The sequence below is a fragment of the Panthera uncia genome, chromosome D1 (assembly GCF_023721935.1).
Source record: "Panthera uncia isolate 11264 chromosome D1, Puncia_PCG_1.0, whole genome shotgun sequence".
NCBI classification, from domain to species: Eukaryota; Metazoa; Chordata; class Mammalia; order Carnivora; family Felidae; genus Panthera; species Panthera uncia.
The window spans coordinates 16065459-16087287 of NC_064808.1; the positions used below are offsets into that span (position 1 = coordinate 16065459).

A 21829-nucleotide genomic window follows, 5' to 3' on the forward strand; every position below is an offset into this window, starting at 1 on the left:
CATCCTAGGAGCGGGCCACAGCAGCCAGAGCAGAGAGCCTGGACCGCATCCTCACCTGATGTAGTCTCCACTGGGGTCTGTGCGGCGGCCAAAGCCTACAGGGCAGTAGCAGTGAAAGAACTGTTGGAAGAAAGCGCTGCAGGACAGCCACATCCAGCTGCCCGCGTTCACACTGAAATCTGCATCCAGGAGCAGCTCATCAAATACCTAGATGGGGACAGTGTGGGACAATCAGCCACCTTGAGGACCTCCTGCCATGATTCTCCCCAAGTTACCACACATCTCCCCATGGAGGAGAGCCAAAGCCCTTCTGCGGAGGGCAAACCAGAGAGGATTTGGAGGGGATGCCCAGGATCCGGGGATCCTACCCCATGCCCCAGCCCAGAAGAGGGCTGCCCCTGCTGGGCCTGACAAGAAGGAACAGGCCAGCTTCCCCCGAGAGAGCACTCACCCGGACCCCGCTCTCCCAGCTGACCCAGAGGTCTCCGCGGGTGAGGAAGCAGGCCACAGCGTGCCGGGCCAGATGGTGGATCCAGCCCTCCTGCCTCAGCTGGGTCATGATGGCGTCAATCCAAGGGAAGCCTGTCTTGCCCTCGGCCCACTTGGCCAGGGCCTCAGGGTTGCGGTCCCAGGGGATCTGGATGCAGATGGGGTTCCCCTCCATGCGGTCAAACCTGGGGTTGTTGGTGGCTGCCGTGTAGAAGAACTCTCGCCACAGGAGTTGCCCAAACAGGGAGAGGGGGGGCGTGCTGTTCCGCTTCACCTGGGGTTGGGGGTAGCATGTGGATGCAAATACCCACCCGGCTCTCAGCACCATGTCGCTCAGGCCTCCCCCACAAGGGAATCTGGAGCTGCCACGAACATGGTGGCTCCAAACCCCGTAGACGTGTGGCGGGACTGTGCCTTAGCAGTGGTCCAGCGTGCCCACAGGCTGAAAGCCCAGGCCCTGGCTGTGCCGCTGCTCTGCGCGGTGACGATGGCTGCAGAGTCAGGCAGTGGGGAGGGGTATTGCCACAGGGCTCTGCACCGGGAACCAAATTCCCCAGGCCTGGGCCATGATCCTCATCCTCAGGGGTCCCTGTTTGGTTCCACTTTCTAGAGTCAAAGGGAGTTTTCCTATCAGCACACATAAAAAATGCTCCATCTAGATGTTGGTTAAACAAGTTACACACACTGGCCTGGATCTGGGGATGTGAGGGAATGAAAAGATCAGACCTCCCAGCAAATAGTGACCTTCCTGAAATCACAAGATTCCAAACTGACAAAGCCACCCCATGCCACAAAATCCCGCCACTGGCAAGGACACGGAAGCAGTGTGAAAGGACAGACAGAAGGATGATCTGATGAACGTGGATAGTTGGGTGGACAGTCAGATGTATTGCCCTCTTTCCTTCTGGGCGGTGGGGGCATGACCACAGGGTCACGTGCCTACCGTCCACATGGCACAGCCCTGCACTCAGCCCTCCAGCTCATTTCCTCATTACTGGTAGGCAACGGCTGCTCGTGGACCCCCCAGCCCACCCACCGGACACAGCCCCACAGAGCGCTCCCGTGCTCTTCGGCTCAGGACTGGCTCCGGCCCTGCCCCCCCGGGCTCCCAGCCGGAGCGCCTGCCCCTGTCCACCTGCCGGCAGCAGATCTGCCACCTCAAGGGCCACACCCTGAGGTCAGCTTTTCTGCCTGACCTGTTCTACCTGGTAACACAGATTTTATTTAGATCGGCGGTCTGGGTGGCGCTGGGCTCCGCCACCTCCGGCATGTGGACTCTTCCCGACCTCCTCTGGACCGTACACAACCTGAAGCACCTCCAGCATCCACAGCCCAGTCTTCATCCCCAGGGTCAGAGGGAAGGGCCCCTTTTCAGGTGCGTGACTGGCCCGGAAGCCCTGTTCTGCTTGGCCGTGACCGGGCGCAGGGTGCACTGCCCTCCCCGCCCCTCACCTTTTTGTACAGGTCCCACAGGCGGTAGTAGAAGAGGCGGCACGAGAGGCAGCCAAAGCGCAGGTAGGGGCTGAGGCCCGTGGGGCTGGCCAGCAGGGAGTTGGCGTTCATTCGGGGTCTCTCATAGTTGGCAACCCAAGCCTGCAGTGGGAAGAGAAGGCGAAGAAAGGAAAGGCCGGGATGCTAGAGAAAAAAACCCCGAGGCGCCGGCACGGAGCGTGACTTCAGAGCCCGCTGTCATACACGTCCTCCCATCTGATCTGAACCATCCTCTGAGGCGGCATTTCTCAGCGCCTCCTTTTGGAAACGAACAACGAAGCCCAAAGGGTGATGTGCCTCTTCTGGGGTTACAGAGGCGGTAAGAGACAGGGCTGGGGGGCACTTAGCTTCTGACTCCAGACTCCACCGACATCTAGTAACTATTTTCTCTTGCTCCACTCCTAGAACCTCTTTCTCTTCTTGATGACTCTTTCACAAACTTCACACCCTCTTCAGACCCCCTACGCCACACTTCCCCGCCACCCTCCAGCAGACGACTTTCCTTCCCAACAATAAGGAAACGGAAGCCCTCAGGAGAAAAGCTCCTCAACCTTTAGCCACCGAATCTACAAACTCGCCTGCATCTACACCTACCCCCTCTTGTGACCCTGCCCAAGGCCAAGGCCTCTGCCTGGCTCTGGAGCCCGCCCCTCTTCCCTCTCTTGCATGTTCCGTATCTTTCTCTCCAGTTTCTACTCCAAGAATATTGGGGAAGTCATCTCACTTTTTCGCAAACCAAAGAAAAAAAAAATGAAGGACTCCTAGTAACTTCTAGCAACCCTGCAGACCTCTACTCTTGGTCCTCTTTCCTCTCTTCACAGCCCATTTCCCCACACCCACCTTCACTTTTCAGCCCACTCGGGTCTGGCTTCTGCCCTCACCCACTCCCACCAAGCTGCCTGCCACCAAAGTCTCTGTGGTTTCCAGGCCACTGAGTCCTGCAGGCACTTCCTGTCATAGTTTTGGACCTCTCGGCACATCTCACCCTGCTCCCGTCTCCATAACCCTCTGTTCTGTTGGCCTTTGGACTCCACACACTCCTGGCTGCCTCCCCTCCCAACCCCTTCAGTGCTGGCATCTCAGGGCTCTGTGCTGGGTCCCCTACTCAACTGTGTTCCTGGGGGAGAGCGTCCAGTCCCGTGGCTCCCAACACCACTTCTTTACGGAGGATCGGCATGTCCGTGGCTCCAGCCCAGGATGCTTAGCTGCTGCTTAGCTGGATTCCCAGATCACTCCATCCACCTCCCTGCCAGGATTTCTACTTGACTGCCCTCCAGGCCCCTGGAAGTGTAACAACTCTTTTCTTCAAACCACCCTTCCACGGGCATCCTTATCTCAGAAGATGCACCGTCATCCACCTGGGTGTCCATGCCAAGGCCTGGCCATCACCTGTGACTTCTTTGTGGCCAAGTCCTGTCAATTCTACTGTTCAAAGATTCCTCAAATCTGTCCTTTTCTTCCCATCACTCTTGCCACCAACCTGGATCAGGCTAAGATGTAGACTCGACGACTGTGACAGGCTCCCAATTGATCTCCCTGCATCTATTCTGGTCGCCCTCTAATCCCCTCTCCACACTGGGGGCAGAGTCACTGTTATTTAAGTTTTTTTTAGTCTACATACTTCCTGTCATTTCCTTCTTTCCCTTTAAGGTTCTCTGCGAAGAACCCAGGCCATTTGACTTGTACTGACTCCCGCAGTCTACATTTTGCTGATTGCACACGCACAGTATATTGCTGCAAACTGGTGGCCGGTACCAGAGACTGGGTTGGACTCAGGTTTGACTTCTTTGGCAAGACTGCGGGGGGACACAATGCCTGACTGTCTCTCTTTATGGGGTTAGTAGTCATTGATGCACAATGAGTCATCATTGAAGGTTGCAAAATGTTCCATCATTCCTTTCTCATTTAAAAATAGGGATACTGAGGGGCACCTGGGTGGCTCAGTCGGTTAAACGTCTGATTTCGGCTCAGGTCATGATCTCACGGTTCATGGGTTCAAGCCCTGCGTCAGGCTCTGTGCTGATGGCTCAGAGCCTGGAGCTACTTCAGATTCTGTCTCCCTCTCTCTCTGCCCCTCCCCCACTCGCACTCTATTTCTCTCTCTCAAAAATAAACATTAAATAAAATAAAATAAAATAAAAATAGGGATACTTTTATAAAGAGATGCTTGCCCTCTTCTACTATTTTGGGGAACCAGGGATAAAGATCACACACTGTCTCCCCTTTTTGGTGACAGCACCTAGTCTCCTTGCAGTGATCCAACCTGCCCTAATCTCAGTCCAACTGGGTAAAGTGGAGCCGAGCTCACCTTCTGACTCTGGGAGTAGTTTGACAGGGAGACACCCCTTCCTTGGCCGTGGTGATTGAGTCAGGGACTGTCACATGACCCGATCCAGAGTGAAATGAAAACACTCCTCGGGACTTTTCTCAGAGCTTTTAGAAAAGAGGCACACTACTTCCTCTGGTGTGCTTAGCAGACCGAAAATAAGCTTCTGGTGACCACTTTGCCACTGCTCAAGGAAAGCCTACCTCAGAGCTCAGAGATGGAGAATGTATTCCTGGTACCATTACTTGGACACCTGGATCCACCTAAAGGCTACACCTTGGACTCCTAGTTAACGGAGTTCAAAAACTCCCTTTTTCAAAAGCCAACTTGCAAATACAAACTGATTAATAAAACTCCCTTCCTCTTTGCTCCCCTAATACTCTGAACTGCTCTTTTCCTAACCCTCAGAGTACCCTGTAATTCCTTGTTTCATGTCTATCATCTACAATAGACTAGTTCTGGAAGCGGACTCTCTGCTTGCCTCATTGGGCAGTCTTTTTAGTAGCTAGGCCATCCTGACACAAGTAGATGTTCACCTCAGATTTGGAGAACTGAAGACTGAAATAAACCTCCTGAGACAAGGTCACACTCTGCTCACAGGCACCTTCTCTTCTCCTAGAATGTAGGACACAGTGTTCCCTCTGACCACCACTGAGTCTGAAGGGTCCTGACACAAGGCCCCATGACAGACCACACCCTCCAGGGGCATGTGGAAAAGGACCCTGACTTCATGATCTAAGGGGACAGCCCTCCACAAAATGCTTTTAAGGTGATGATAATCCATGAGATCATTAAGTTAGCTCTTTATGCTTGTCAGTCTTATTCTAGTCCTGCCATCCCATTTGTGATCTCTACCACTCTGCCCCCTGAGCCCAGCCTGTGTTCTTCTGTACCCAAGGATCTTTGGGTAAAGCTCCTTATGTGGACAGGGACAGCTGGTCCTCCCCATAGCCCTTGGACATCAGTCTTATCCTTTTAAGTTGGTGGGGCTGGCTGGGGTGGCTGACGGTAACACGAAGATAGGGCCATCCCAAGGGAGGTGGGTCCTGTGGCACATTTTCACTGCTGGTGAGGCACCTCCAGGGCTGGGAAGCATTCTTCCCTTGTAGGTCTGCCTTAGTCTCCTTGTTCCATTGTTATCACCTGGCTGCTGGGCCAAATGCCCACCCATCTGAGAATACAAAAAGTTGAGAACCAGTCTATCAGTCTATAAAACAGCCGCGGTGGGCAGGAAACCAGGAGCTGACTCAATCATGAGAACCGTCTCTGCTCCTCTAATCCTAGGGTCATGGAAGCCGTGTGACATTATTAAGGAGTGCCTTTGAGGCCTCCACCTCTTTCCTTCCCCTTGCCAATTCCCACTTTATTGGGAGGTGGACCATTTGTTCTCTGTGTCCAAAAATACAGAAATCAATGCTGAGGGGGCCCAGCAAAAGGTGAAGATGGGACACAGAAACACAAAGTAATTAATCTTCTGGGCTTCACTGACCAGACACCCTCTCAGTAAGGGGAGCCTGTACAAAGATGAACGAAAAGCAACCTAGTATAAGTTTTGGAATCACGTAGAACAAGATCTCATTCCACTACTTGTTAATTGTGTGACCTCAGGCAAGTTATCCACTCTATATCCACTCTAAACCTTAATCTGTAAAATGGAGAGCTTAACACCTACCTTGCAGGGATGTTGAAAAGAAAATAGGAAATAATGCAAGCAGATACTTAACTCAGAAATACTCAGCCCAGTGACCAGCATGTGGTAAACACTCATTAAATGGTAGTCGTTATTATTGTTGTTACTGCCATCAGGAAGATTTTTCTTTTTCTTTTCAAAATTTTTAAAGATTTTTATTAAAATTTTTTTTTACTGTTTATTTATTTTTGGGAGAAGGAGAGACAGAGTGCAAGCAGGGGAGAAGCAGGAAGAAAGGGAGACACAGAATCTGAAGCAGGCTCCAGGCTTCAAGCTGTCAGCGCAGAGCCTGACGCAGGGCTCAAACCCACAAAGTGCAGGGTCATGACCTGGGCCGAAGTTGGACGCTTAACCGACTGAGCCACCCAGGAGCCCTAAAGATTTTTAGTTTTTAAATTTTTAAAAAAATTTATTTATTGAGAGAGAGAGAGAGAGAGAATGAGAGAGAGAGAGAGAGAGAGAATGAGAGAGAGAGAGAGAGAGAGGGAGGGAGAGGGAGGGAGCGCCCATGCGCACAAGCTGGGGAGGGGCAGAGGGAGACAATCTGAAGCAGGCTCCCCACTGAGCATGGATCTTCAGACCGTGAGATCATGACCTGAGCCGAAATCAAGAGTCTGAGGCTTAACCGACTGAGCCACCCACATGCCCCTAAAGATATATACTTTTAAGTAATCTCTAGACCCCACGGGGGGCTCAAACTCACAACCCCGAGATCACAAGTCACATGGTCCACTGACTGAGCCAGCCAGGTGCCTCGGAATATTTTTCATTTTCAACCACTCTGAGGGAAGAGGCACTAAGGGACATGAAGCTGACTCTCATATCCTCTGCTGCCTGGATCCTGGCATCTGAAGTTGTGTGTCACAGAAACGGGGGCCATACCTTCCGTTCCAAATGCTTATCCAGGCGGGCCAGAGCTTCTGTCTCTCCTCCTTGCCAAACAGCCGGGCCAAGTCCTTCAGTAGGGAACCCTACAAGAGGAGGAGCAGGTCACGGAACCAGAGGTCAGGCCGTTCCAGTGACAGCTCAACAAGTCTCGACACATTGTGTTCTTTGAACCTTGTGGGAACTGAACTATGTGTTCTAGGTGCTGCTGGCGCTGAGATCATCCTAACATTTCAACATGTGCCAGGTCATCCTGGTTCTCTTTCCACTGTCACGTTTTTATCTCCTTTCCCTTGCCTTCCCTATCCCGGCCACTCCTCATTCAAGACAGATGAGAACAATCCTGTACAGCTTGCCCTATCAGGTTGGCTGGAAATGACTGTGGTTTTCAGGTGAGAAAGGCTAATTTTGTTCGGATCAAAAAACGCGGGATGGGGGAGGAAGGGGAGAAAGGGTACAGTCAGTGACCTGAGGGGCTGACAGACCCCCTTTCAATGGAAACGATACTAGTTATCTTGGTGTCGGGGAGCCCACTGATGCCAGCACTAGACTGTGCCTGTGTGTTCTGAGAGAGAAAAGTACAAAAACAGGAGCATAACATAGGATGATGTACATGAGTAAGAACAGAAAAAAAGACTGGAAGGACATGCTCCAAAATCAGTAGTGGTCATCTCTGGGCAGGGGGGTAACAGTGATTGTTATTTCCATTTTTGTTTCACTGTTCCTTCTATAACATCTGTAATAACACGCATCACTTTGACAGAGGAGAAAAAACCCAGTAAGTTATCTTACAAAAAAGAGGAGGTTTGGGTCAGGAAGTACGCACCCAGCTCCTCCAGGGAGGGCACGCCATAGGCTTCATCATGGTTCTCCTGGATCTCGGCCCTGCAGCTCTCCATCTGCTGGCTCGTCACGGAGCCCACGGGCTTCCTGGGCAGCTCCATGCGGCTGATGATGGCCTGAAAGCGCTTGTAGGTAAGGGGTGGCTTCTGCCCGTTCAGGTCGATAATCCTGGGAATCCCAAGGCACACCTGATGTCACGCATGAGGCCTTTCACTTCAGGTCCCTGCCCTCCCAGAGAACGGCCCAGACTTGGAAGGCTTGGAGGGTGGCTTTCCTCATCCACTCACAGGTCCCACCCCTAAGTGGAAAGGAAGGGGCAAGGGAGGCTACATCTCCATTTTACCGAGAGGGAAAATGAAGCCCAGAGAGCTGGAGCAGGTGCCTCAGGTAATGGAGCAAGGCGGGGCCAAAGCTGGGACTCAATTCCAGGTTCCCTGGTGTCGACGTGGAGCCTCCTAAAGACAGAGACTGACCGGATCTCTCTAATCACAGAAAAGTCCCCACTAGCCTTCTTGGTACTCAGCCTGTGTGTCCACGCCATGGGAATCCCCACGGCCCTTCCTGTCTTTCCCGGCATAAGCCTTCAGGAAGTCCTTTGACAAGAACTGCAAGCATGTTCTTCTGTTGAAAAATCATTCCCTTCTTGGTCCCAATTTGTTAGAACAGAGACATGGAGAACAGACTATCTTTCCTAAATCAGAGATCGGGGCTGCGGTCAATAGCACTAACTATTTAAAGGGCGTTTGGTAGTTCTCAAAGGTTTTTGTTGTTGTTGTTGTTGTTGTTGTTTTCACGAGCAAGGGAAACAGACACAAACTCAGGTTAAGGAAAGAAGATATAGGACTGAGGAAAACTGAGGCCGTTTATACAGAATGCATTGGGGTGGCCTGGAGCCAGACTCCCAGGGCTCTTCCTGTTGGCCAAGAAGCAGCTTACGCAAGAACTGGCTGGCTGGGTAGGTTCGCTGGGGATGTGAGGTTGGCTGCTGCCCCTGCAGTCACCTCCCCTTCGGCTGGCACGTGGCAGGAGGAGGAGCTCCACACCCAGCCGCTCCTCCTGAGAGCTAGCTCACGTGCAGAGATGTGTGACCTGGCCTCCTGGCAGCCACCACTAGCTTGGGGGGGGGGGGGGCAGGGAGCAGGGATGGCTGCTGGCTTGGCAGCAAAAGCAGCGGCAGCAGCAGGAGGGTGACAGCTCTGCCAGGGAAGGGGAGGGGAGGGGAGGGTTTCCTCCTAGACACTCTGAAAGCACACAGGCCAGTCCCTAGGGAAGGAGGCTGCTCTGTAGTTATCAGCCCCCCGCAGGGATCTCTAGAGCCTCCTGCACAACATCTAAATACATGGCCTGGAAACCCAGATAGCCAGGGCAGCCCGGGGAACTCACATTAGATACAGAAATTGGGTATATGAGAATAGAGCTCTGTCAGGAAGGTTACCAGGTGGGGTCCATTGAGGTCAGAGGGCAGCCTTTCAGGAGCAGGACACAAGTGGGAGTGCGAGTGGACGGGACAACAGATTAGGGGCAGATCTGTGAAGACCTTGCATGGGGATCCTCACTGCTTCCATCCCTCAGCCTTAGTGAGCCTCTTTGCACCCAAATCGGGTACAGCTCTTTGTGATCTGTTCCACAGGCCCCAACTCGGGCCCATTCTCTTCCAGATTCTAGAAAATGCCATACCTCATGTGCCAGGTGGCTCTATCGGTAAACCTCCCAGAGTTCTGCTCAGCAGGGGCCAGAACCACCAACTCCCATAATTGGCAAGCTGAGCCCAGGGACCCATTTCTCACCTGTCCAGGTCATAGAGAGTGTGAGAGTTCTCAGTCACCACCTCCACACCGGCCTCCTTGGCCATCTTCATGATGGCTGCGTCACGTTCTTTCCCAAAAGGTTCAGAGTCGTATTCAAAGGTCAAGCGGGTCACCCCCCATTCCTGTGGGGAGAGAATCTGTTATGCTAAACACTGTTTGGGGAGGAAAATGAAGCAGAGAACTCTGCTCCTTCCTTGCAGGAAACAAATCTGGAGACCTGTCAGAGTGGGCTGCAGAACAAACTAGGGACAAAGATTTGAACTGGAAAGCCAACAATCTGAGGTTCACAGGTTTGAGGAGAGCAGGTCTTTGAGGTGAGGCCAACAGCATGGCGACAGTGGAGCCCGAGACTGGTGGAATCAAGAGAGAGGTGGGTAGTCCTGTATGCTTGCTGGGGTCCTGGGGGTAGGAGATTGCAGCAAGTGGCTATAAATACAACGCTCCCAGGGGAGGCCTACTGGTGGAGACAGCGCCCAGCATGCCTTTCCCGGAGCTCCTCAGGGCCCTGCAAACTTCTGGCTTGGTTTTCTTGGCAGACTTGTGCTATGTGAAGTGTCCTAATGGTTTCCACGGCAACACTCCTGAGGCCAGTAGCAAACAGAGCTCACAGGCTCTACCCAGCTCTCTCAGCAAGTCGGGGAAGGAGGCGCAATTCTTAGTCCAGAGGTCAGAGAAATCAGACCAGAGGGGCCACATGCTAAAAAATAAAGGAATTCTTTTCTAAGTCTTTAGTGTTTTCTAGTAGAATTTTCTAGATTTCCTTGCAATACTGGGAGAAAGCTGGCCCAGTAAAAGATTGTACAGATAACTCACAGAAAGGCCTAGAACATGACGGTCAAGAAGAAATCCATATTCCAACCAAAGTCTCTGGCCATGGTCCTTAAAACTCTAACCCCCCAGGGCAAATGCCCTTTCCATAAGGGACCTGACTAGCTCTGTCTGTGGTGTGGGTCCTGAGAGGGCTGACTATCCCTCGTCTAGGATAACAGGACTAAACATTTATTGAGCCTTTACCATGAGCCAGGTACCGTGTTTAGCAATTCATATAGATGACATTGCTAAATACTCATAACTCTGCAGATAGTAATAAAATATTATTAGATGCCACCTTCTCCAAGAAGCTTTCCTTGACCTTCTCTTTCAATAGGATTTTCCCACAACTGGCGCTTTTTCCATCACAGCATTTACCATATGGCAATGAAGCTGCCCATTACTTGTCTATTTCCCACATTAGCGTGTGAACTCTCAGAGCAAGAATGCTGTCTCATTCAGCATTACCCTAGTACCTAGCAGGGGGTCTAGGACATACTAGAAGCTCAATAAATATACAGTCGTCACCTCTGATCTGAAGGGGATGTGTTCCAAGACCACCAGCGGATGCCTGAAACTGCAGATAGCACTGAACCCTACATATAGTACTGTTTTTTTCCGACACGTATTTATCTATGATAGAGTTTAATTTGTAAGTTAGGCACAGGAGATTAACACAACAGTAACTAATAATAAGAGAACAATTAGAAAATATACTGTAATAAAAGTCATGCAAACGTGGTCGCTCTCTTAAAATACCTTATTGTACTGTACCCACCTTTCTCTTTGTGATGATGTGAGATGATAAAATGTCTACATGAGATGGAGTGAGGTGAATGATGTGTTAGGCGACTGAGTGACCTTCTGACATACAGTCAGATCATCTGCTTCCAGACTACAGTTGACAGTGAGCAACTAAAACAGTGAGTAAGGGGAAGGACTATTATATGCTGAGTGGCTGAATGATCTGTCTGAATTTCTGGGCTATTGCTGGGTTGGCCTCTGAGGTGCTAGAAGGAGAGGAGACAGGGGACACAATGCAGAGCAAGAAGCGAGGCACATGTGTTTAACGGTGTGGGGGTTAAGAACACAAATCTGGAGTCTGAGAGTGGGGCTCAAGTCTTAGATCACCACTTAGCTGCATGACCATGAAGTTATTGTTCCCTCATCTATAGAACAGGGACAGCAGCAGGTACTCTTAGGAGGCTATGTGAATTAATACATGTAAAACACTTAGAATGCTGTTTGACTCATAGTCTGCCCTCAATGAACGCTATTTTCAGCACTATGTGATTTGTGTGTGTACGTGTGTGGGATGCGGGGAGGTGAAGTGAATGAGAAGGTATTTAGTAAGCTGCTTATCTTGACATGAGACCTCTCCTCTGGTCTTTCCCCCCAGGAAGAGTAGGGAAGGGAGCTGGGGTGGAAAGGGGCATAAAAACAATCCTGCCCTGCTGTGGATGAGGACAGACTGTCCTAGAGCTCTCTGTCCGTGAGTACTTTTGCCTCTGTTTGGACCTTGAAATGTGCTTTAAAAAGAAAGCGGCTGGGGGTGGGGACAAGTGGACTGGCTACCTGATAGAACAGACAGAGGCCTACATGGTACCCAAGTGAAGATTTGTATCAATCATTTGCCCCAGGGGAGGCAGGGAGCTCCCTCAAAAGGGCTGATTTTGTTCCCAACAAGAACACAGCAAGACAGGAAACACCCTGTGCTAAATAAAAAGGAAAACTTGTCTTCAAACTCCTGGCATAGGAAGAGCCCTAATAAATCTTGCTGGCTTGAGCCAAGAAAACATCTAAGGAAGCCAGTGGCATCCGGGGTGGAATAACTTGCCACATCCCTTGTCTGGATTGAGCTGGGAACTTTCCAACAAGACAGTGGTTTCACAGAATTTTTCCTTTAACACAGTTTCCATTCTGTCGGCAAGCTGATTGGCTTTGCTCCCAACTTCCCTAGAGGCAGCAGTCAGAGCACGCTGACCGGTTCCATTCTCTCAGTCAGAACATCACCTCATTCAGTCTGCGGGGACACTCTGGAGAACAGCATCTCACCGTCTTCTCTAGGACTCTGCACACGTACCTTGAATAGCCTTGGGAACACGTCAGCGGGCTGTCCCCGGACTACAAACAGGCGAGAGTTCAGTTTCCTCAAACTTGTATCCAAATCTTCCAGAGACTGAAGTAGGAACCTGCAGAACCCACACAGGCCTTTTAGAGGTGACATAATGAAGAGGCATTCTTTTTCCTAACAAAGCAGGGAGAAGCTTACACTATGCTGAACAAGTAGCATCATTAGTACCAGGACCAGAGAGACCCGGGCACTATTCCAGCCATTACTTAACCTGTTTAGCTTTTTTTCTTCTAATCTGGAACATGGAGCTGATGTTGGTACCGAGCTCCTAAAATTGCTAAGAAAAGAAAATCAAATAATGTGTGAAAAACATTTAGTGCAGTGCCTGGCTTATAGAAAGGCTGGGACAGATATGAGCTGCTCCTCCTCGGGCTGTTTCTCTGTGGATCTGAGGGAAGTCACTTATTCCCTTGCAGCCTCGGGCCCTGTGTATGAATATTCACCCATTGTAAGGCTGCTGTGAAAATCAAAAGGGAGAACAGGGGAGAAAGCCATCTGAAAAATAAGAGCAATATTGTGTGGAAGCCTGAGGTCTTACCAGAGAGGAACAAAACTGAGAGAGCCCTGGAAAACCCTACCTCCCCGGGCCCATCGGACCCCTGCCTTGTGCATTCATGCTCTGGGCTGCACCTGTCTACCTCCGCACCCCCACAGCCTGGGCGGGTCCCCAGTTCTCAGGGTTTTGTTTGGCAGGTGGTTCATTCTCCAGGCCTCCAGCTGCCTGATTCTCACCCTAAGAGAGAGAAGGCCTTAGAAGGTACTTCTCTATAGGATACCCTCACATGCTTTTGGGGGTGGGGACCCCAGATACTCAAGAGACCTAGTCTTGAGAGCTGGATCACCACGGGGAAGGAAAAAGCATTTGCTGAGTGCCTTCGGTGTTCTATTTATTATTATGATGTGACCGCAAACATTTATTTACTGTTCGGTTAGGCACAACCACCTTTCTGAGAAATCTATCAATACCTTTTTATGACATGTGTGTGTTTTTTTTAAGTTTATTTAATTTATTTAGTAATCTCTATGCCCAACATGGGGCTTGAACTCACAACCCCAAGATCAAGAGTCGCATGCCAGCCAGGCACCCCTGACATGTGTTTTATTTTTAAATTAAATGAAATCAACATTTTAAAGATAACTATGTAATTCAAAATTCAAGTTGTAAAAAGTTTACACGGTAAAAAGTCTCCCCTTTGTCCATGAGGGATTTAATTCCCCTCCACAGAGACAAACAATGTCATTGTGTTATTATATATCTGTTATGCTTTTTGACGTGTTTTCTTTTTAATTCTCTCAATACATTTTAAAGGGAAATATCTTCATTTTATAGATGAGGAAAATGAGACACTGAGAAGATAATTAATTTGCTTAAGATCATAATCGTTAAGTGACAAAGCTGGGATAGGAACCTGTGCCCCATTTCTAAAGCCTTTTAGTGACACGCCCGACACTCTTCCAGGGGCTGAGATGCTGCCAGACCTCATGTGTTCGGAATCTCTCTGACAAACACAAACCTGACTTTAGGCAACTCACTGACACTCTGATCTTCCTCAGGAACTAAGCCCTGACAGGTCAGCCTGGTTCGCAGATACCACTGCTATCTATATTTTGGTATCTCCCACCCATCTCTGTCAATGACGGAAATCACTAGGTTTTTTTTTGAACGCAACGAAACCCTGTGCCTCTTCCGCAGCACAGATCACATCCCCTGACGACTGCAGACTTAGAGAAGCAGCCACCGTTCCCAGGCTGCCAACTAGAACCAGTCCCCACTGCTGAGTCTGACGTCTGCGATATGACACTCCCATGGCAGCGAATGCCACAGGCCCAGATTCCAGCATGAGCAGAGTCCTGGGCTCAGCCCAAAGCATCATGCCAGCTAGCAGAGACTCTCCAAGGCGATGGGAATGGAGACTGTTGCTTCATGCAAACCCAAAGCTCCGCCTCTGTGAATTTCTGTTTTTGAAAAACTGACGCCCTTAAAAAAGGAAAGCTAAGCCGGGAGTGACGCACTTGTGTCGGCCTCCTCCCAGGCTGCACCATTCCTCTCAAGAGGAAGATAGGAGAGACCGATGTAAATAGCCTCGTGCCACCTGAAACCTGGGCCCTGCCAGCGAGAATGCTGCAGATGACTGGAGACCTAAATTCCACAACCTCAGGGCAGAAGGTCCTTCGTCTGCGGCTCCCAGGAATGTCCTTGCCATGCACTTCGGTGGCCTCCTCCTTCACAGTCCCCCAGGCTGCACAGGCTTTCAGTCTGAGGCTATAAATAAGGCTGACATGCACACGAAAGCTAGCTTCCAGCTGTTTCTACAGAACTTTATTTCCAGACCTCATTTACTGAAAGGAGAGATTCCTTGCAGCGGCTCTCAAGGAAGATAACCCCACGAGAGCCCTTTTCTTCTTTGACATGAGATGTCTACAGCTGAAGCAGGAAGCAGAAGGCCCAATTCTGAATTCAGCAACCAAATGATAATAATGATGACAGCAACAACTAACATTTGATGAGCATTTACAATGAACCCAGCACCAGTCTACTTATTTTACATACATATTCTCATTTAATTCTCAAACTGACCTATGAGGTAGATACTATCATTATTCCCATTTTATAGATGAGGAAACCGAGGCACAGAGTGGCCAGAATTCAAACCAGGCCGCCAGGCTCCATTGCTTCTTGACCAGGACTTACGATGTGAGTGCTGAGGCTGTGCTGTTCAAGACGCAGCCGTCAAGGAGAACCACAGCCAACAACTTTGCTACCAGATCCTTGCTCCTCTGAGGATCAATGGCTGTGAATCTCCCAGAAGCTTGATGAAATGCAGAATCCCAGACAGACGTCCAGGATCAGAATCTGCATTTTAGCAAGAGCCCCTGGTGATTCCTTTGTACACTAAAGTTTCACAAGCACTGTTCTAGAAAGCTGAACTTCACTTCTAGCTTCTGTTTACAAGTTGCCTTTCTTTGCTTCTAATTTGTTTCTACTAAACTTTCTCTGAGATCCTGGTTTCTGCCTCTTCTTTGGTGCTCTAGATATGCTTTGTTACTTCCAACTTCCCCCCTGAGTCCAGCCCTACAGGGCTTCTCCAGGAAGGAGGTTTACAGGATGGCCCCCATAAGAGGCAACAGGCCCCCAGGAGCCCCAGCCTCCAGGCAGCCAGAGAAAGAGAAGCCACTGCTATGGTGGCTCACCTCACCTGCCAGGTGACAGCTTTGCGTAACACCAAAGAAACAGGGAGCTGCACTGCTACTGGGCAAAGGTTCACTGGGGCCGGTGTGTCCATTCTTTCACTGGAGAGAATTTTGGGCCTTTTGCCCTCCTTTAGAGCCCTCCTCTCCACATGGCCAGTTTCTCTTTACTCCAATAAGGGTGGACTCTAAAGAAAACTGGCCTGTGCACTGGAGATACCAGTGTTTGGGGCTGGCAGCTCACCCTTGGCAGCTCTAAGCTGAGCTCACATGGCCGAAATTTAGAGCACACGGTCCTATGTGAGCAGTTAAAGCTCACCCTTAGGATTAGACAACACGTGCAACTGAATTATATTACGTAAGTCCTCTGGAGCTAGAGGCAGACAGAACTGGAGAAGGCCAAACAGGGACTTCCAAAAATACAGAAAGGACTCTGTAATTCAGGGACTCCATGGGGCTAGCGTTTTAGAATAAGACAGGCGGATTTTTAGAGAAGACCTTCCCCAGAGATGGAAGATTCTGTGTTGAGGAATATTTTATTTGTTGTTAATAGGAGGAGGGAGGATGACGGTGAACTCTTTTTTGGGTCCAGATTGCCCTTGACCAAATTCCTCTGCTTCAAGCCAAGGTTATCTAACTACATGATGATATCATAGGCCTGCCCAGACTGACTACCTAGGATATTAATAGAAATTAATTTATCCTAAGTCAGAGAGTGTAAGTCCCATGGAAAAGGATAACCTAAATCCACAATCCATAGCAGGGATTGATCTCTCACCATCACTCTGAAATTAGGAAAGAATAAATATATTTTTATCTGAGAGAAAGATGAAGGTTTTTATCCCTTTTCCGGCAAATGGAAACATTTCCTCAGAAGCAGAACAGTAATGTGACTTGCTTGGATACCAGTGTGAAGAGCTCAGAGAAACTCACATTTCTCCCCCAGTAGACTACAATGCTCAATCCCCTGCTTGCTGACCGAGTTCCAGGGAAGAACCGGCTAAATCGACAGTCTCACAGTGATTAGCTCCCAGCACTGGGATGAGACACACTTGTTCTCATCAGGCATGCTGGGGAGGTTCCAGTTCACCTCACTTATTAATTCTGAACTATACAGGCTTATATCATATTTCTACCAACTCCCCCTGTCCCAGAAGCTCCTGAATGCACCTGCAGCACAGAGCTAGGGAGAAAATGATTTAAATAAAGGTTTTAGTGAATTGTTGCCAACACCTGATCTAAGTTGCAGGAGCAAGAGGAAGGCAATACCCATTTTTAAATCCAGAAGCTGATTACCACCCCCCCCCCTTTTTTTGGGTGGTCCTCACTGCAGAACCTCCTTCCAAATGCAGCAAATTTGGGGAAGGCAGGGCTGGGGAAAATGGCAAAGGATTAAGCCAACTAGCGCTTGACAAAAAAAAAGTCCTGAGGCTTATTGAGCTACAATTAGCCCATCAACTTCCCACTACCACCAAGGCAAGGAGTAGGCTAGCCCTTCTGCTATGCTAATAAATATACAGATTTCTTGGTTGCCCTTCTCTGTCCTGTTTTACTCTTAGAAAGTGCCATTCACGGTTATTTTAATCTGATTCATCTGCTGAAAATGCTATGCGGGAGTAAGTGTAGGAAGTGCAGGAAGAGAACAGAATCTCAGATCTCGATTCCCCCCACCTCTTGCAGATGGCCCACGGCCCACCCTTTCTCGGGAGGCTTCTCTGAGGCAGCAACTGAAGTATCTGCAGAGCCTGGATGTTATGCTGCAGCACAGTCCTCCCAGACGACTCCCAGAGCCAGAAACAGCCGCTGGAAGATTACACATATTGAAGTTACGCAGAGGTACGGCTGGCTCCATCACTCTCCCAACCCCCAACCGAGTGTGTAAAACAGTCCCACAGCTCTGCCCTGGATCTGACCACGGGAGCAAAGTGTACGATGGGGGTGGCAGCAGTGCGACTGCTTCCAGGTCCAGGAGCAGTTATCGTATTCGATCTGTCTTGTGTTTTTTCACCTCTTCCTTCTGAATGCCAAAGCTAATTAGCCTCCCTGCCAATGCGCTGCAACATATCTCCCAAGCTGTCGGGCTTGAGCCTGTGGTTCTCAGGCTTCACTGCACATGAGAGCTTTAAAAACCCTGATGCCCAGGCCGTAACCCAGAACCATTAAATCAGAATTGGGGGAGAAGGAAGTCCAGGCATCTGTTAAAGATCTTTTAGTGATTCCCATGTTCAGCAAGACAGATGCTGCTCTGGTCTGTCCCCCTATTTTATTTATTTCGTGGCATTCAGTTCTCCTGAATCGCGATTGTTTACTTGTCCTCCTTCACTAAAATGTAGGCTCCAGAAGCTCTGGACACCACAATGGCTTGTTCATTACTATGTCCCAGCAGCACCCAGAGCGGCGCCTGGCAGATTTTAGGCCCTCATTAAATCACTGTTCGATTAATATCTACATGCCTACACGGCCTTTGACTTCAGGATTTAACTCGGGCATGCGAGCTAGCACGTTCCTCTTCTCCTTCACTTGTTCAAAAGCACAATCACAAAAGAGTGACCCACAAAAATCCATACACACCTAGATCCTAGCAAACCTGCATTTAAACAGCAGCAGCGGTTTTGGTGTTGAGTTTTAATCTCCACTACCACATATGTGTCAGCAGTCTTATGCGATGTCCCCCAATATCCGGCAAAACGAAACGAAACGAAACAAAACCTCTTTCATGACCACGCAGCAAGCAGGCGGTCAGACTGTATTTACTATGCTCTAATCGGCACACTGCCATAAGGAGAGTGGCAAAGTCTGAGGCCTTGTTTAACGTCCATACTAGGGACGGTCATTTGAGGATGTTTGTCAAACCCAACCTCCTATCTATAGAAACTGGAGCAGAGGCAGAGCAATAGAACAGCCCTGAAAACTGTGTGGGCAGGCTCTCCACAGGACTATCTTTAGTTGTTCTCTCTACATAAATGGGGCAGGAGGGGGCATTTAATAGACCCACTGCTAGGGGCACTCACTCTCCTAGCAGGGCACATGCCTTGGAGAGGAAAAGAATGGTGAGCTGACAGCCACTGTATCTTGGGGATAACGCTGCCCACCCGTGCAACAAGGCCACAGGCAAACATTCCCCAGAGCAACGCAAACAAACCAAGGGACAGCTGCGGGGTGTTTTAAAGAGAGACGGGTACACGATGTCTCAAAACCTCTTGGTTTTAAACCCTGGTTACAGAGAAAAGACATCAGCTACCTATCTGTTAATCGTTCCCCATGATTCTGTCGACTGCATCTTCCTGGGAATCATCAAAGAGGGGTCTCCTTGATATCACAGCTATCCTGCTCCCTAACCTCAGCGCATCAGTGGATAAAAATCCAATGTATAGAGGCTCAACTGTCCTTTAAAATTAATCTCATGAGAAGAGGAGGAAACAAGTGACACTTTGTTTGCTTCTCCTTCCTTCCTTCCTTCTTTCTTTTTTTTTTTTTTTTTTTTTATCCTAGCAAGCTCATAGCTAGCAGCTGAGGGAATTCTCCAAAATGGGTTAGCATTTATCTAATGCTAAGCCAGAGCATTTGGAACGTGGCAGCTCGCATGCCCGAGTTAAATCCTGAAGTCAAAGGCCCTGTAGGAATGGAGATATTAATCGAACAGTGATTTAATGAGGGCCTAAAATCTGCCAGGCTCTCTAGCTCAGGACACAAAGTGCCTCTACCTGGACCAGCCCTTGGCGTTTTTATCATAAAGGGTAGACTGCACCTGCCTTATCTAATGCTAAGCCAGAGTCTCTAGACACCTCCAGAGGCAGGAAGGTTTTGGTGGAGGGAATTCAAGCAAGCCAGCTTAGAGATGACCTTCAGGAGCCCAGCAATGGGCTCTTTACTTGAAGAAGGCCAGAGCACCTGGTGCACTAGGACTCAGAAACCCGTCCTTGCCCTCACATCACAGTATCTGCTTTCTTCCCCTCCCAGAGCACACCCCTAAGAGCCCTAGACCAGGAGTCCCTGCTCTGCCACTCCCTGGCTGCCAAGTCTTTGGGCAGGCCAACTTGTGTCTCTAGGCCTCAGGAGTCCCTGATCAATGGAGGGAGAGCACGATCTCTGTCCCGCAGGAATGCTGTGGGGCCCCAAAGGGGCCAACACACAGTGCGAACGCGGCCGTCAGAGGTCGAGCCCTGGCCCACCCAGGCCATTACTGAGATGACGAATTGCTTCCCCAGCCCTGGCTTCTCCCTTCTGGAAACCCGGTTCCGTCTCCCTGTCCCACCTCCCGCAGGCCGGGGTCTTCCGGCCGCGGGGACTGAGGGGCAGAGCCTCCCTGTCTATGGGGCGGAGGCGACCCGGGCTGTTCGCGGGAGCCCTCGGAGCCAGGCCGCTGCCCCCGGGGCCCCGCGACCCGGCTCTGGACCCCCTTACCTCCAACGATTGATCCCCACTGAGGAGGAGGCCGCGAACCAAGGGTCCAGGATGTAAACGCAGCGTACGCAGCGCGCCCCGCGCACGGCCGCCAGCAGCGCGGGGTTGTCGTGGAGCCGCAGCCCTTTGCGGAACCAGTGCACTGAGGAGGCGCCATCCGCTCCGGCTGCCGGCGCCGGGGCCGCCGCCGCCGCCGCCGCCGCCGCCGCCGCCGCCGTCACCACAGCCGCCGCCATCACTGCTCAGACTGCTCAGGCCTCCGCCGCTCCGCCTCTGTCGGCGCCGCGGGCCCCACCTCCGGCCCGCCCAGTGACCTATGACGTCGCCGCTCCTTACTGTGGCCCCGCCCCCGAGGCCCTAGAGTCCCTCTCCCATTGGTTGGGCGCCTCCCGCCGGGCGATTGGCCCAGCGACGCCGAGTCCGGCACCGCCCCCTCACGTTCCCACCATGTGTCGGTCGGGCGCTTTGGAGGCGCCGGGCTGGGCTGGTGACGCAGGCTGGAGATCCCTGCAGAGGTCTGGGCGTGGAAGGAGTCTCGAGGCCCAGCGGATTTCTCACATGCGTCCTGTTCTAAACCTGCCGCTGGAAGCGGTCTGGGCTGGTGGGGAATTGCTATGACTCCAGCCAGTGACTCAACCAGCATCATCTGCTTCTACCTCTGTTACATCATCTGCAACATTCTACTACAGCGACCATTTATTGAGTCCATTTTATATATCAAGCAACGTGATAATATCCTTACATAGACTATCTCATTCACTATTCTTAACGCAGCCCGGTTGTGTTCACTCAACAGACCTCAGTGAATGAGCTGTTATTATTCTCAATTTAGAGGCAGAGAAATCTGAGGCTGCCACAGTGGAGTCACTTGCTTGTATCATAAAGCTAATAAAATGATCCCACCCAGATTATTCTGAATCCGAAGCTTCTCCTTTTATCCACAAAGCTCTACTTTTATCTTTGTGGAGCTCTTTGGCATTTGCAAGTGACAGACTCTAAAGAGGGAGGGGGAGTGCCCTGGTGTGCAGCAGTGGAGGGATTGAGAGTAGGGACTGGCAGTGTGGAGGATGTGGTTTGAGATAGTAATTATGCCATGAGATGAATTTTTCTTTTTGTTCTGTTTAGTAGAACAGAGAACAATGCTCCCTCTTGTGCTCACAAAGCACTGAACTGGATTCGGTGTGGGATTCAGAGATATGGAAGACACTGTCCCCATTCCTCCCCTGGGGAGCCAAGTGGAGCCCTCTTATTCTTCTGGGGTCTAGCGCTGACCTTGATGATAGACTGATGAGTGGCAACAGAAGCATATGAACACCTGCAGTGAAGTGTTGATGATGGGCTAAGATAGTCTAATTAGGCTGGGGCTCTGTGATTATCAAGTGAAGAGTTTGTTTGAATTTGGTGCTAGGTTGTGCCCATACTCACGTCCCTTCCTGAATTTGGGAATGAGCAATGAGATAATTCAGCAATTTCGTGGCATTAATTGGCACAACTCTACAAACCACAGAGTCGTTGCAATCCTAGGTTCTCATTTCTAGGGCTTTGCATAAGCTGTTCCCCCAAGCCTGAATACTTGAACTTCAGCTTGTCCTGTCATACTATACTTCTCACTATAGATGTCGCTTTCTTGCTGTCTGGGCCCAGCTTGTATGGTGCCTATCTCATTACGTACCTTCTTATGGTCACTCTGGCTTTAGTACATAGTACTGGAATTTCTTAGTTGTCTTTCTGTGCCATTAGACTATAAACTCCTGGAGGGC

At 50.3% G+C, this 21829-nt stretch overlaps 1 protein-coding gene across 4 annotated transcripts in view; it reads right to left on the reverse strand.

Annotated features, from left to right (window-relative positions):
- CRY2 (cryptochrome circadian regulator 2) overlaps window positions 1–20677 on the reverse strand; it is a 34384-nt gene extending 13707 nt beyond the window's left edge. For 3 of the 4 annotated variants that reach the window (XM_049647608.1, XM_049647615.1, XM_049647619.1), the window contains exons 1-9: window positions 20070–20677; window positions 17337–17468; window positions 12426–12534; window positions 9512–9654; window positions 7708–7892; window positions 6879–6967; window positions 1942–2082; window positions 452–763; window positions 56–207 (exon numbers count right to left, since the gene is read on the reverse strand). In XM_049647608.1, the coding sequence (XP_049503565.1) occupies window positions 56–207; window positions 452–763; window positions 1942–2082; window positions 6879–6967; window positions 7708–7892; window positions 9512–9654; window positions 12426–12534; window positions 17337–17468; window positions 20070–20305 (1499 nt within the window). In that variant the 5' untranslated portion in view covers window positions 20306–20677. The remainder of the gene's footprint in view (window positions 1–55; window positions 208–451; window positions 764–1941; window positions 2083–6878; window positions 6968–7707; window positions 7893–9511; window positions 9655–12425; window positions 12535–17336; window positions 17469–20069) is intronic. The other variant, XM_049647630.1, reaches the window with a different exon arrangement.
- Between the last annotated feature and the right edge of the window lie 1152 nt (window positions 20678–21829).